Source organism: Echiichthys vipera, assembly GCF_963691815.1.
Source record: "Echiichthys vipera genome assembly, chromosome: 23".
Classification (NCBI taxonomy): Eukaryota; Metazoa; Chordata; class Actinopteri; order Perciformes; family Trachinidae; genus Echiichthys; species Echiichthys vipera.
The window spans coordinates 14,959,644-14,971,912 of record NC_139848.1 but is presented as its reverse complement, the minus strand read 5'-3'; the positions used below and the strand labels follow the sequence as shown (position 1 = coordinate 14,971,912).

Here is a 12,269-nt window from a genome sequence, read left to right as displayed (position 1 = left end):
AATCTTTAAGTGTGATTTTGGCGCAAAATCATCCCAGTTTGGTTCATCAATGAACTATTAACGGAGAAATCCGGGGAGTCGCTAACAGCCGGATGTGGCTAACACTGATTAGCTCGGGCAGTACGGTGAAGGCATTAAACGTCTATTTTAACAACAAATACTGCTCAAAATAACACCAGACCTCTGCAGCAGCATGATAAGAGTTCTTACATAGAAAACAAAGCACCAATAACGTAGTTAGTCTTAGACTTATCTACTGGCCCAGGTACCAGCTTCTCTCATTGTAAAGTTCATTCAAGTTGATTACCAAAGCCAATCCAAAAGGAAGGAGCCCTTTGGTGCTTTGTTTTCTGTTTAGGGACTCTTCTCATGCTACTGCAACAGTCTGGTGTTATTTTGAGCAGTATTAGTGGATAAAAAATATGTTTTAATGCATTCACCGTACTGCCCCAAGCCAATCTGTGTTAACCGCGTCCAGCTGTTGGCGACTCTCCAGGATTCCTCCGTTAATAGTTGTTACATGAAAAAAACTGTCTCAGTGGTTTACTTTATATATTTAAATGCAGAAAAGACCAGGGGATGATTTTGCACCGGAATGAGACTTTAAGTCACCTGAAGGAGGAAGACAGGGTTCACAAGAAAGTAACCTCTTTCGGCAATTCATGTGGCTCACTCACCAAAATATACAGCATGAAAACCTTTTGCATTTGCAACGCCTGCCGCAAATTTGCATCTATTCTCTCATTTCCATTGACTTGGTATGTATTGGCACTGCCCAATTCACGGGAAACGCGTTTAAATTTACAACTTAAAAAATGTAAACAATAGTGTACGCCAGAAAAGGTACTCTTCCAAAGTGTTTTGACGCCAAGGGTTGCTGACTGACCTGACAGAGCATCTGTATTTGACAAGTTATTGTGAAAAACACTGTGAACAAACCTCACACAACAGGAATATCTGAAGATAATCTTTAGAAAGATGGTGACCGTAGTGACGATCTGAGTATGGTTGAAAGAGATATTTTAGCTTTTTTTTTCCCATAAAACCTCTCTTTAACATAACGCTTTCTTTGGGTTGATGTTATCATTAAAATATATGTGAAATGATGAAATCTTCCGCACTGAATATTTCCTTTTCTCCAATGTTGACCTATTTTTATTACATACGTTTCAAAATGTCTGCAAAAACTACTCATATACCACACATGTTATATATATATTCTAAAGAAATGCAGTTTAACCAAAAATGTCACGGGTTTATACACAATATCGGTGTTACACTTTCACCTGCCCCTAAGCTCTAAAGCTCAGTCTGAAGTAGTGATGTATTATTTGATGAGCCACATATACATGTGTAATAAAACTAATAATTTAACGCTTATACTTCCAGAGAAGAAGATGTCTGTATTCACCAAGTGGGTCAGTAAATCACAAATTGGCACCAGATGCATGTCCCCCAGGGTATTAACATTAATTAATCATACACACAATTTGCTGCAGGATTAACTAACATAATATAAGCGCAATTAATGATTCATAACCATTTGTGGATTTTCAAAAACTTGCACACGGTGTATTCTTTATGATGTTTTTTCTTCTTTTTCCAGAACGCCCAGCTTGATCAAGAGTCACCTGTTAAAGCAGAACAATAACAATGAGACCACTCCTCAGGCCAGTCCCCGCTCCTCCCCAAAACTCAGTCTCGACTCCACTACCACTGCGCTAGAGGCCGTGAAAAACGGCAGGGTGGAGGAGCCGAAACCTGCTCAGCCCCGGCCTCTAGTGCAGCCCAGTCCAGGACTCACACAGGTACTGACTCGAACCCACTAACATATTCGCGTAGACCGCCAGCGGCGTGACAGCTTCGTGGCTGCAATGTCCACTAAATTCACTGTGGGGTAGCTGTAGCTAATCTGAAGTAGATCCAACCATGTCATATTCAGACAATACAATTTCAGAAAAATAAACCACATCAAGTATATTTAAAGTGTAATTCTGGCGCAAAATCATCCCATGGCTTTTTTCGGCACATTCATCATAAAAGCCATAGAGACAGTTTTTTTTCATGTATGAACTATTAACAGAGGAATCCGGGAGAGTTGCTAACAGACGGATGTGGCTAACACTGATTAGCTCGGGGCAGTACAGTGAAGGCATTAAAACTTATTTTTTAATCCTACTAATACTGCTCAAAATAACACCAAACCTATGAGTAGCGCGATCCCTACACGTAAAACAAAGCACCAACAATGTAGCTAGTGGACCCAGAGTTTATTAAAAGAGTGTTTTAAAGACTTATCTACTGGCCCTTGTACCAGCTCCTCTCATGGTAAAGTCCATTCAAGTGGATTACCAAAGTCAATCCCAAAGGATGGAGCCCACTGGTGCTTCGTTTTCTGTGTAGGGACTCTTCTCATGCTGCTGCAGAGGTTTGGTGTGATTTTGAGCAGTAGTAGTGGTTAAAAAAAAAGTTTTAATACCTTCACCCTACTGCCCCGAGCTAATCAGTGTTATCCACGTCCAGCTGTCAGCGACTGTTAGTGACTCTACTGGATTTTTCAGTTAATAGTTGATATACGAAATAAAACTATCTCGATGGCTTATTTAATGAATGTAGGTGAAGAAAAAGACCCTGGGATGAATGTGCGCCGGAATTAAACTTTAAGGGCAGCCAAAGTGGTTTTTATTTTCCGATGTCAATGTGTCCTGTGAGTGTTTTCACCTGTAATTAGAGCTGTCCACTTACTCAGAACGTATGTAAGTGCCAGGTGGGAACAGGGTGAAGTACACTGATTGTTAATCTATCCATCTATCTATCTATCTGTCTATCTATCTATCTATCTAGGAGGAAAAAGAGAGCTCCAACGATTCGTCCACAGCTTTTATTCCCCCCACAGAACCAAAGGACAACATCAACAACAAGGTGATATCTGAGGTTGGTGTTCAAAAATTGGACCGTTTTTTTTTTGGTTGTTTTGAGTTTTCTCAGAATGACCAAGTCGTCTTTTTCTAATAATGTCTTAACTTACTTTCTCTTTGATATTGAGCATACCACAAGGTTTCCCCCAAAGATTTTATGGAGGTTTAGGTTTGGTTATGTTTGTCCCACGTTCTCACATTTATTCAAAAAATGCAACCATATGGATGCAACTCTGCAGCTAATAATATCTCTAACATGTCTCCACTTAAAGCTGCATTCTCTCTAATGTCCAGCAGGGGGAGACTCCACTTAAAGCTGCATTCTCTTTAACGTCCAGCAGGGGAAGACTCCCTGGCTCCATAAAGAAGCGTGATCGTATAGAAGTCAATGAGATAAATGAGCCTAAACTTCTCACTCGATTTATTTCGCCAAATTAGTTTATGTCTTAATCTCTAGTTTCATTTAGGACTTTGAATCTCTGTGTGCTTTCACTTAATCAAGCTTCATTGGGACATTTTGTTTGCCTGAAAATGTCTTGATCAGCGTTCAGTTGCACCTTGCTAAAAAATCTAATGTTAGCTGGCGTCAGTGTTAGCTGATAAGTTAAGGAAAATTTAAGATATTATTATACTCTGTGTCTGTGTCACTGCAGTAAACAGCACCAGTTACTGGAGCTCACCCCAGGGTGTCTTAAAAGCAATCATGGCACTTAAAAGTATTAAAAAGTCTTAAACCCCCTTTTGCAAGGTAGCACATTTTGTAGCAGGTTGAAACCAGTGTTTGTATTGTATTGTACCAGTTTATCCTTCAGTTGTTGCGAATATTCAACTTTGCCACTGGGTTCCTGTATGTACATCTCAATGGCATATCACATATAGAAACACTTCAGTTCTGTGCAGTTTGACTGTTTTGACAGTTATCATTGATGAAGTTATTCACTTTTGACAGGTGTAACATTTTGAGTAAGCAACAAGTGACAACCTTTTTTTCCTGGACAAATTCAACAGGTCACACTGGCTTTAAAAGCGCCTAACAAAAACTCTCAAAAACAATGGTTTTCTCACAGGCTGCAACAATTCCCAACCCAGTTGCTGCAACAACAGACAATCCCGCAGTAGCCAAGGTCAACTCATCCTCGAGGTGGTCCAAGATAAAGATTGTGACGAAGCAGGCCGGGGACGAATGCATCACGGCTATAGAGATCGTCCCCCCTGTGGAGGGAGCCGAGAGGCATTCCATCCCGATCAGCCGCCCTCGGACCGTGGCGAGAAAGTTCGCGAGCATCGCCAGAAGCCAAGTAAAGAGGAAAAGACAGATGGCTGCCAGAGAAAAGAAAGTATGTTCATGTAACACTGCATTAACATTGTCTATAGTGACTTCACTTACAAAAGCTCACTGCTACCCCTAGTCACACTTAAAAAACGAGCCATAAGAACAATCAATAAAGCTGGTTATTATGATCACACTGACCAACTGTTTTTACATTCCCGTACTTTAAAGGTGAGTGACCTGGTTAACTATCAAACCGCACAAATTATGTTTAAAGAAAGAAACAAATTGTTACCATATAATATTCAAACGCAGAGAGGGGGGTTATAATTTGAGGGAAAAGTTTAATTTTAAGATGCCAGCAGTTCACACGACTTTAAAAAGTCAATGCATTTAAGTGGCTGGTGTGAAACTGTGGAATAGAATGAGCACAGAGCTAAAGCAATGTCCAAACATGGTCCAGTTTAAAAAAAGATACAGCGGAAGGATTTTCAGAATGTATACAGGCTTTAAAAACAAGTAAAACAAAAAAATCGCTTTGTGTAGAAATATGGGTTATATACAGTGCATCCGGAAAGTATTCACAGCGTTTCACTTTTTCCACATTTTATTACGTTACAGCCTTATTCCAAATTGTATTAAATTAATCTCTGTCCTCAAAATTCTACACATAATGCCCCATTATGACCACGTGAAAAAAGTTTTCTTGAGAGTTTTGAAAATGTATTAAAATTAAAAAACAAAGAAAGTATATATACATAAGTATTCACAGCCTTTGCGTAATGCTTTGTAGAACCACCTTTGGCAGCCTCTACAGCCTCAAGTCTTTTTGAATATGATGGCACAAGCTTGGCACACCTCTCTTTAGGCAGTTCTGTGCACAGCCATTTTCAGATCTGGGCTCTGGCTGGGCCACTCCAGGACATTCACAGAGTGGTCCTGAAGCCACTCCTTTGAGATCTTGGCTGTGTGCTTGGGGTCGTTGTCCTGCTAAAAAATGAACCGTCGCCTTAGTCTGAGGTCAAGAGCACTCTGGAGCAGGTTTTCATCCAGGATGTCTATGTACATTGCTGCATTCATCTTTCCCTCTATCCTTACTAGTCTGCCAGTTCCTGCTGCTGAAAACATCCCCATAGCATGATGCTGCCACCACCATGCTTGACTGTAGGGATGGTATTGGCCTTGTGATGAGCAGTGCCTGGTTTCCTCCAAACATGATGCCTGGCATTCACACCAAAGAGTTCAATCTTTGTCTCATCAGACCAGATCATTTTGTTTCTCATGGTCTGAGAGTCCTTCAGGTGCCTTTTGGCAAATTCCAGACGGGCTGCCTTGTGCCTTTTACTAAGGAGTGGCTTTCGCCTGGCCACTCTGCCATACAGGCATGATTGGTGGATTGCTGCAGAGATGGTTGTCCTTCTGCAAGGTTCTCCTCTCTCCACAGAGGAACGCTGGAGCTCTGACAGAGTGACCATCGGGTTCTTTGTCAGTTCCCTGACCAACGCCCTTCTCCCCCGATTGCTCAATTTAGACGGCCGGCCAGCTCTAGGAAGAGTCCTGGTGGTTCCAAACTTCTACCATTTACGAATGATGGAGGCCACTGTGCTCATTGGGACATTCAAAGCAGCAGATATTTTTCTGTATCCTTCCCCAGATTTGTACCTCAAGACAATTTTGTCTCTGAGGTCTACAGACAATTCCTTTGACTTCATGCTTGGTGTTTGCGCTCTGACATGCAGCCAACTGTGGGACCTTATATAGACAGGTGTGTGCCTTTCCAAATCATGTCCGATCAACTGGATTGACCACAGGTGGGCTCCATTTAAGCTGTATAAAGCATCTCAAGGATGATCAGTGGAAACAGGATGCACCTGAGCTCAATTTTGAGCCTCATGGTAAAGGCTGTGAATACTTAGGTAAATGTGATTTCTTTGTTTTTTAATTTGAATACATTTTCAAAACTCTCAAGAAAACTTTTTTCAAGTGGTCATAATGGAGCATTATGTGTAGAATTTTGAGGACAGAGATTAATTTAATACAATTTGGAATAAGGCTGTAACGTAATAAAATGTGGAAAAAGTGAAACGCTGTGAATACTTTCCGGATGCACTGTATGTATATTTACGGTAATATATCCATTAAATGAGTGAAAACTTATTTAATTGTATATATGTTGTTGCAGGGTTTTTTTATTTGTTTTTTCTCTTATTTGTTAAACTAATTTAATTTTGTATACCTTCGTATTCTATTTTTTTGACATGTCTGAAAATAAATTCAAATTCAAACATGAGGCGTAAATGGATAATCTGCACATTACATGTTCGATTGGTAGTGGAAGAAAACAATGAACACTGATTAAATGGCTGTATTTTGTGTTGAAAATGTGGTATCTTGATGAAGATGTATTAGAGATGTCAGCCGACACGTCTTGTTGCATATAAAAGTGTTTATTACAGAAAGTACAGTGTCTCTATAAGTCTCTATAAAAAAAACTTGGGAGATCCTCCAGCCAAAATTAGCAATGTCCTGGATGGCACAGAGTGTTAGCCTTCAAAGTGTGAGCAGATAACGAAAAGGACAGAAAACATCTTGTTCCTATTCAGGTGTTTTCCGCGAGAAAGCGTGACCTCATGCAAAGTGGGGGGTCTGGGGGCTCCCCACTCCGAGGCCCAAACAGGGAAAAACATCACTCATGTGAGGCCCTCTTCTCCCAAAACTGGACATTTTAAACCAAACATATATAAGTATAACTTCTGACACTTCAAATATAATGAATCGGTTTGCCTGGTTGAACATTGTGTTTACAAATAATTAACAACGATTTTCCTTAAACATGTGAAAAGCCCGGTCTGAAGAATAGGTCATACAAGCAAACGTCCTCACTGATCACGTAGACACATTATGATTTATCATGACAACAAAGAAAGCTAAAAAAGAGCCACAGGTTTTGCATGGCGGCCTGCAGTACGTTGCTGGTTTACAGATGGGGCCGCTCAGTTTGGTTGAGCTGCTGTCACTCCACTTCATTAGTGTTCAGAATGACAGATGGCGTTTGGAAACGTTCCTCTGAGCTTTCAAAATGGCAGAGCGTGTATCTCAAACCGCACTTCAAATCAACCCAGGTTGTTCTTGAATTTAAAATGGTCCTTCCAGTTTTTGTGTTCTGATAATACGTAATTTTGCATTCAGTTTTAATCATTTTGCATCAATTCTTAATCATTTTGCATACAGTTTTAGTCAGTAAACATAATTTCTTTAGTCATTTTGCATGTATTTGTAATCATTTTGCATAAATTTGAGTCATTTAGCATCCCTTCGTAGTTATTTTGGGTACATTTTTAATCATTTTGCATCTATTTTTGTTATTTTGCATCATTTTGAATCTATCTTTAGTCATTTTGCATCTGTTTTTAGTCATTTTGCATCCATTTTAGTCATTTTGCATCCGTTTAAATTCATTTTGCATAGTTTTAGTCAGTTAGCATAATGTATTTAGTCATTTTGCATGTATTTGTAATCATTTTGCATACATTTTAATCATTTAGCATTACCATTTTTAATAATTTTGCATTTATTTTTAATCCTTTTTCATCAATTTTAGTCATTTTGCATCCCTTCGTAGTTATTTTGCATCCTTTTTTAGTTATTGTGCAATCCTTTTTTAGTTATTTTGCATCCTTTTTTAGTCATTCTGCATCAATTTGTGATCAGTGGCATCTATTTTTAATGATTTTACAACAATTTTTAGTCATTTTGCATCTATTTTTAATCAATTTGCATCAATTTTTAGTTATTTTGCATCCTTTTGTAGTTAGAGCTGGTTAATGTGGCCCGGTAAAGGGAAGTTTGGGGTCCCCTGCTAAAGCTGCTGCCCCCGCAATCCGACCCTGGATAAGTGGTTGAAGATGAGATGAGATGAGATAAAGTTATTTTACGTCCTTTTTAGTCACTTTGCGTCCATTTTTAATCATTTTGCATACAGTTTTAGTCAATTTTTTTAGTCATTTTGCATCTTTTTTAGTCATTTTGCGTCCTTTATAGTCAGTTTGCATCTATTTTTAGACATTTTGCATCCATTTTTATTTATTTTGTATTCGGTTTTAGCTATTTTTGTATCTGTTTTTAGATATTTCGTATCTGTTATCAGCATCTTTTTTAGCCATTTTGAATCTGTTTTTAGTCATTTTGTATTAGTTATCAGACATTTTACGTCCTTTTTAGTCATCTTGCATCTATTTTTAGTCATTTTGCCTCCATTTTTAGTCATTTTGCATCTGTTTTAAGTCAGTTTGCATCTATTTTAGTCATTTTGCATCTGTGTTTACTCATCTTCAGCCCATTTTATGTCTCAGGACCTCAGACCTTACAGTGGAGCTAAAGTCGTGTCTCCAGTCACATGGTGAATACATTAAAGTTGGTTTGTTCACAGGAGGAGGAATTTTTGTTGGGAAAAATCATAAACCCAATGACATGTTATTCGGAAATGAGACATTTGTCTTCCATTATCTTCCCATGCCATTATGTAAAGGTACTGGCCTGACCATCAGCAGAAACTTGGCGTTTAGCATCTTGCCCAAGGCGACATGCTGACAGGAAGAGCCAGGGATCACACTCAACCCTGTGATTAGTTGATCACATGCTCTTCCTCCTGAGCCGCCCTGTGTCCTCTCACAATGCTTTATGATGGTTCAACTGTGGCAGAAAACATGATTGAGAAAGTGAATAACAGGCCGAGGTCACCGTGTTCTGGGGACATAGGCCTGATAAGCACATTCTGTTTAGAAAACAATAGAACTGTACTTGGGCGTGATGACGTCCGGACACAAAGTAGACGCCATTGATTGTAAATGTACTGAGTGTGTATTGGAAAGACCTGATGGGGCGTGTAAACACGCAGACCTTGGTATAAGACAGGAAGTTCTGTTAAGAGGAATTGGAATTTTGGTATTGTGAATCTAGGAACTCTGTGATGAGTGTATCAAACCTTGATTCAATAAATTCTCCTTGATTGCTGTGAGACCTCTCTGCTGACTCCTTCTTGTAGACCTTTCTATTTTTATAATACATTGTTCTACCATACAACTTGCTGTTTTCTGAATTACACACCTCTAAACCAATAGAGAACAGACTGATGAATTAATGGAAATGATCTTGAATCAGCTTCAAGTCTGATTATCCGGTCTTGGACAGATATTAGTTAACAAATGCTTGCTATATTAATTTTGTGTTATATTGCAAATCTTTTCCATATGTTAAGCTACAAGCTGCTCTAAATAGCTGTGTGATGAGCTCATATTTCAAGATCTGTGGTGGTCCGGCTTTAAGTAGGATCGGGGGGTAGACAGTAACCACAACCAAACGCTTGCTGTCTGAAGGCACCTAAAAGCTTAAGAAGATGGATCACAGTAATAAGATTCACCACCTTCTAAGCCCCAAGAAGCTTTTGGGAAACTCAAATATTATAAGTTGTGGTTCTTTAAACCAATCAGAACTGTATTGGGCAGTGCTAAGCCAAGGATGCAGCTGAGTTGCCAATTGCAAAATAGAGATAGCAGAAGGGGAGGAGAATGTCGGCAGAAATAGGCAGCCAATGGCAAGTTTTTTCCAAACAGTCTCTGTACGGGGAGTCAGACTAAATAAATACTACTAGATAAATACTAAAAAGTCTGCACTTCCCTTGACTTGCACCGGCGGACCCTTTTGTTTTTGTCTTTGGGAGGCTGTAGCAGGGTCAGTTTTAGAGATAGGGGGTAGAAATTGGTAACCATTGGTACCAACAATGGAACATTGGTGAGGGAAAACTAGGCTCTCCATTTTTTGATAATCAAGACAGTTCGGGGCAAAGAATATGTATATATTTTTTTCCTGCAGTACAAATGTGTTATTCTGGCCTATTCTTAAATGGACTGTTGTAATATTTCTACATACTGGGGTCCATAAACAGTGTTGAAAGTCATAACCTGGGTCTTGCTGTAAAGATGAGACTCGTGTGGACTCAATGAGCCCAGTTGTCTGTCTCATGTGTGATGATAGGAGACATTTCCTTGGAGTTGAACTCATTAAACCACAAACTAAAGACCTAGGACATTCAGACACAAACTAGAGACCTAGAACATTCAACCACAAACTAGAGACCTAGAACATTCAACCACAAACTAGAGACCTAGGACATTCCACCACAAACTAGAGACCTAGGACATTCAACCACAAACTAGAGACCTAGGACATTCCACCACAAACTAGAGACTGAGAACATTCAACCACAAACTAGGGACCTAGGGCATTTAGCCACAAACTAGAGACCTAGGGCATTCAGACACAAACTAGAGAACTAGGACATTCAGCCACAAACTAGAGACCTAGGGCAATCAGACACTAACTAGAGACCTAGGACATTCAGCAACAAACTAGAGACCTAGGGAATTTAGCCACAAACTCGTACTGAACCCGTATACATTTTCACAATTTATTTTTATTAAATTAATAAACCCTTGCCCCTCTAGACAAAGGGGTGTCTAGTCCCCTAAAAGATTTTCTCCCCTTATTGCCATTTATCAATTTCACTTTATTTTAAATCTGTATTATAATTAACCTGCAGGTTTGAAAATACCTGCAGGTTAATAAATATCTCCGAGTGAACCGGTCTGCTTTTATTTTTTTTAGTTTTATTTTAAATAACTGTTGTGCTTACTTTTTAAACTGGTAGGCACTTCCAGCGTTCCTGACAACAACAGACACAATGTTCTCTCTCATTGGTTAACTATCTCAAACAACTTGACAAATTGAATTTCATGCTACGGTGAAATGAAAGCAGAAGAAATTGCTGCCTGTAGACTAGAAAAGATGAACAGTGTTCTCATTTCCCTTTGCTCGGTTCACTCATCCTCTCTCTTTTCTTCCCATTTTCTATAGGTGACCAAGACTATCTTCGCCATCCTGCTGGCCTTCATCATCACATGGACACCGTATAACGTCATGGTGCTGATCTCGACCTTCTGCCAGTCTTGTGTCCCTGACACCGTGTGGGTTATCGGCTACTGGCTCTGTTACGTCAACTCTACCATTAACCCAGCTTGTTACGCACTGTGCAACGCCACATTCAAAAAGACTTTCAAGAACCTGCTGCTGTGCCAGTATAAAAATATAGGTACGAGATGAGATGGAAGGAGAAGACTGAGGATGGGGTGGATGGGGGAAAAGGGGAGAAACCCTGCAAGAAGAAGCGAGAGAGGAAATATTGTTGAAAGGTAAGTAGAGCCGGGTAAAAAAGAAATAGATGACTTAGCCGAAGGGTTTCTTCAGAAGTAAAGAGACATCTGTGGTTTATTCTGCCAATGAATGTCAGTCATCCCGATCGGCGCATAGAGATTCAGAGTGAAATGTGAGTGTAAATAAGTGTGATTCTTTAACCTGTCCAGATGGAGGTTCCCCGAAGATGGAACTAATCACCATTCTTCTATTTGGTATGACAGATGTATTCCCAATACTGCAGGAGTTCACTGTCCATTCAAACGACGTGTTACTGCCACGGTGATTACACCAGCAACTCCAACAAGCCTCCACTAACTATCTTAAAACAGGAGCGTACCTATGTTCCACGGGTCCTATGTACCATCAGTCCTATTTTCGATGGGTCCTATGTTCCATGGGTCCTATGTTCCCCAGGTCCTATGTACCCCGGGTCCTATGTTCCCTGCTTTGTATGTGAACGGGGAACACAGGACTCTTTTTTAAGAAAAGGGTCCTGTGTTCCCTGGTCTGTTATCTGTTATCAGTGCCAAATTCTCCGATTAAAAGGCCTATGTAGACCCTAACACTACCCCCTAACCATTTTAATGTGTATTTTAATGACACAAAGTCCCCTTTTGCCAGTGCCTTCCGTGGTGCCCATCCTGCTAAACCTAACCCTAACCATAACCCCTAACCCGTAGGGGGCTTTCCAAACAAACACAAACAAAGGATTTTAACATCTTATCTGTCACAACAGACATCTGAGGGCCATTCTCTTTATCTCACAATCTTTTCTCTATGTATATTTCATATTCCTAATCTTTTATTTCAACTTAGTATTCATAAATTTG

The 12,269-nt window shown here is 39.8% G+C and overlaps 1 protein-coding gene across 1 annotated transcript in view; it reads left to right on the top strand.

Moving 5' to 3' along the window:
• Positions 1-11,346, top strand: part of chrm4a (cholinergic receptor, muscarinic 4a) — a gene marked incomplete at both ends in the record, with an annotated part of 55,993 nt that extends 44,647 nt beyond the window's left edge. Inside the window, 4 exons of the mRNA XM_083937790.1 lie at positions 1,607-1,808; positions 2,845-2,934; positions 3,986-4,255; positions 11,101-11,346. Of these exons, the coding sequence (XP_083793916.1) occupies positions 1,607-1,808; positions 2,845-2,934; positions 3,986-4,255; positions 11,101-11,346 (808 nt within the window). The remainder of the gene's footprint in view (positions 1-1,606; positions 1,809-2,844; positions 2,935-3,985; positions 4,256-11,100) is intronic.
• Between the last annotated feature and the right edge of the window lie 923 nt (positions 11,347-12,269).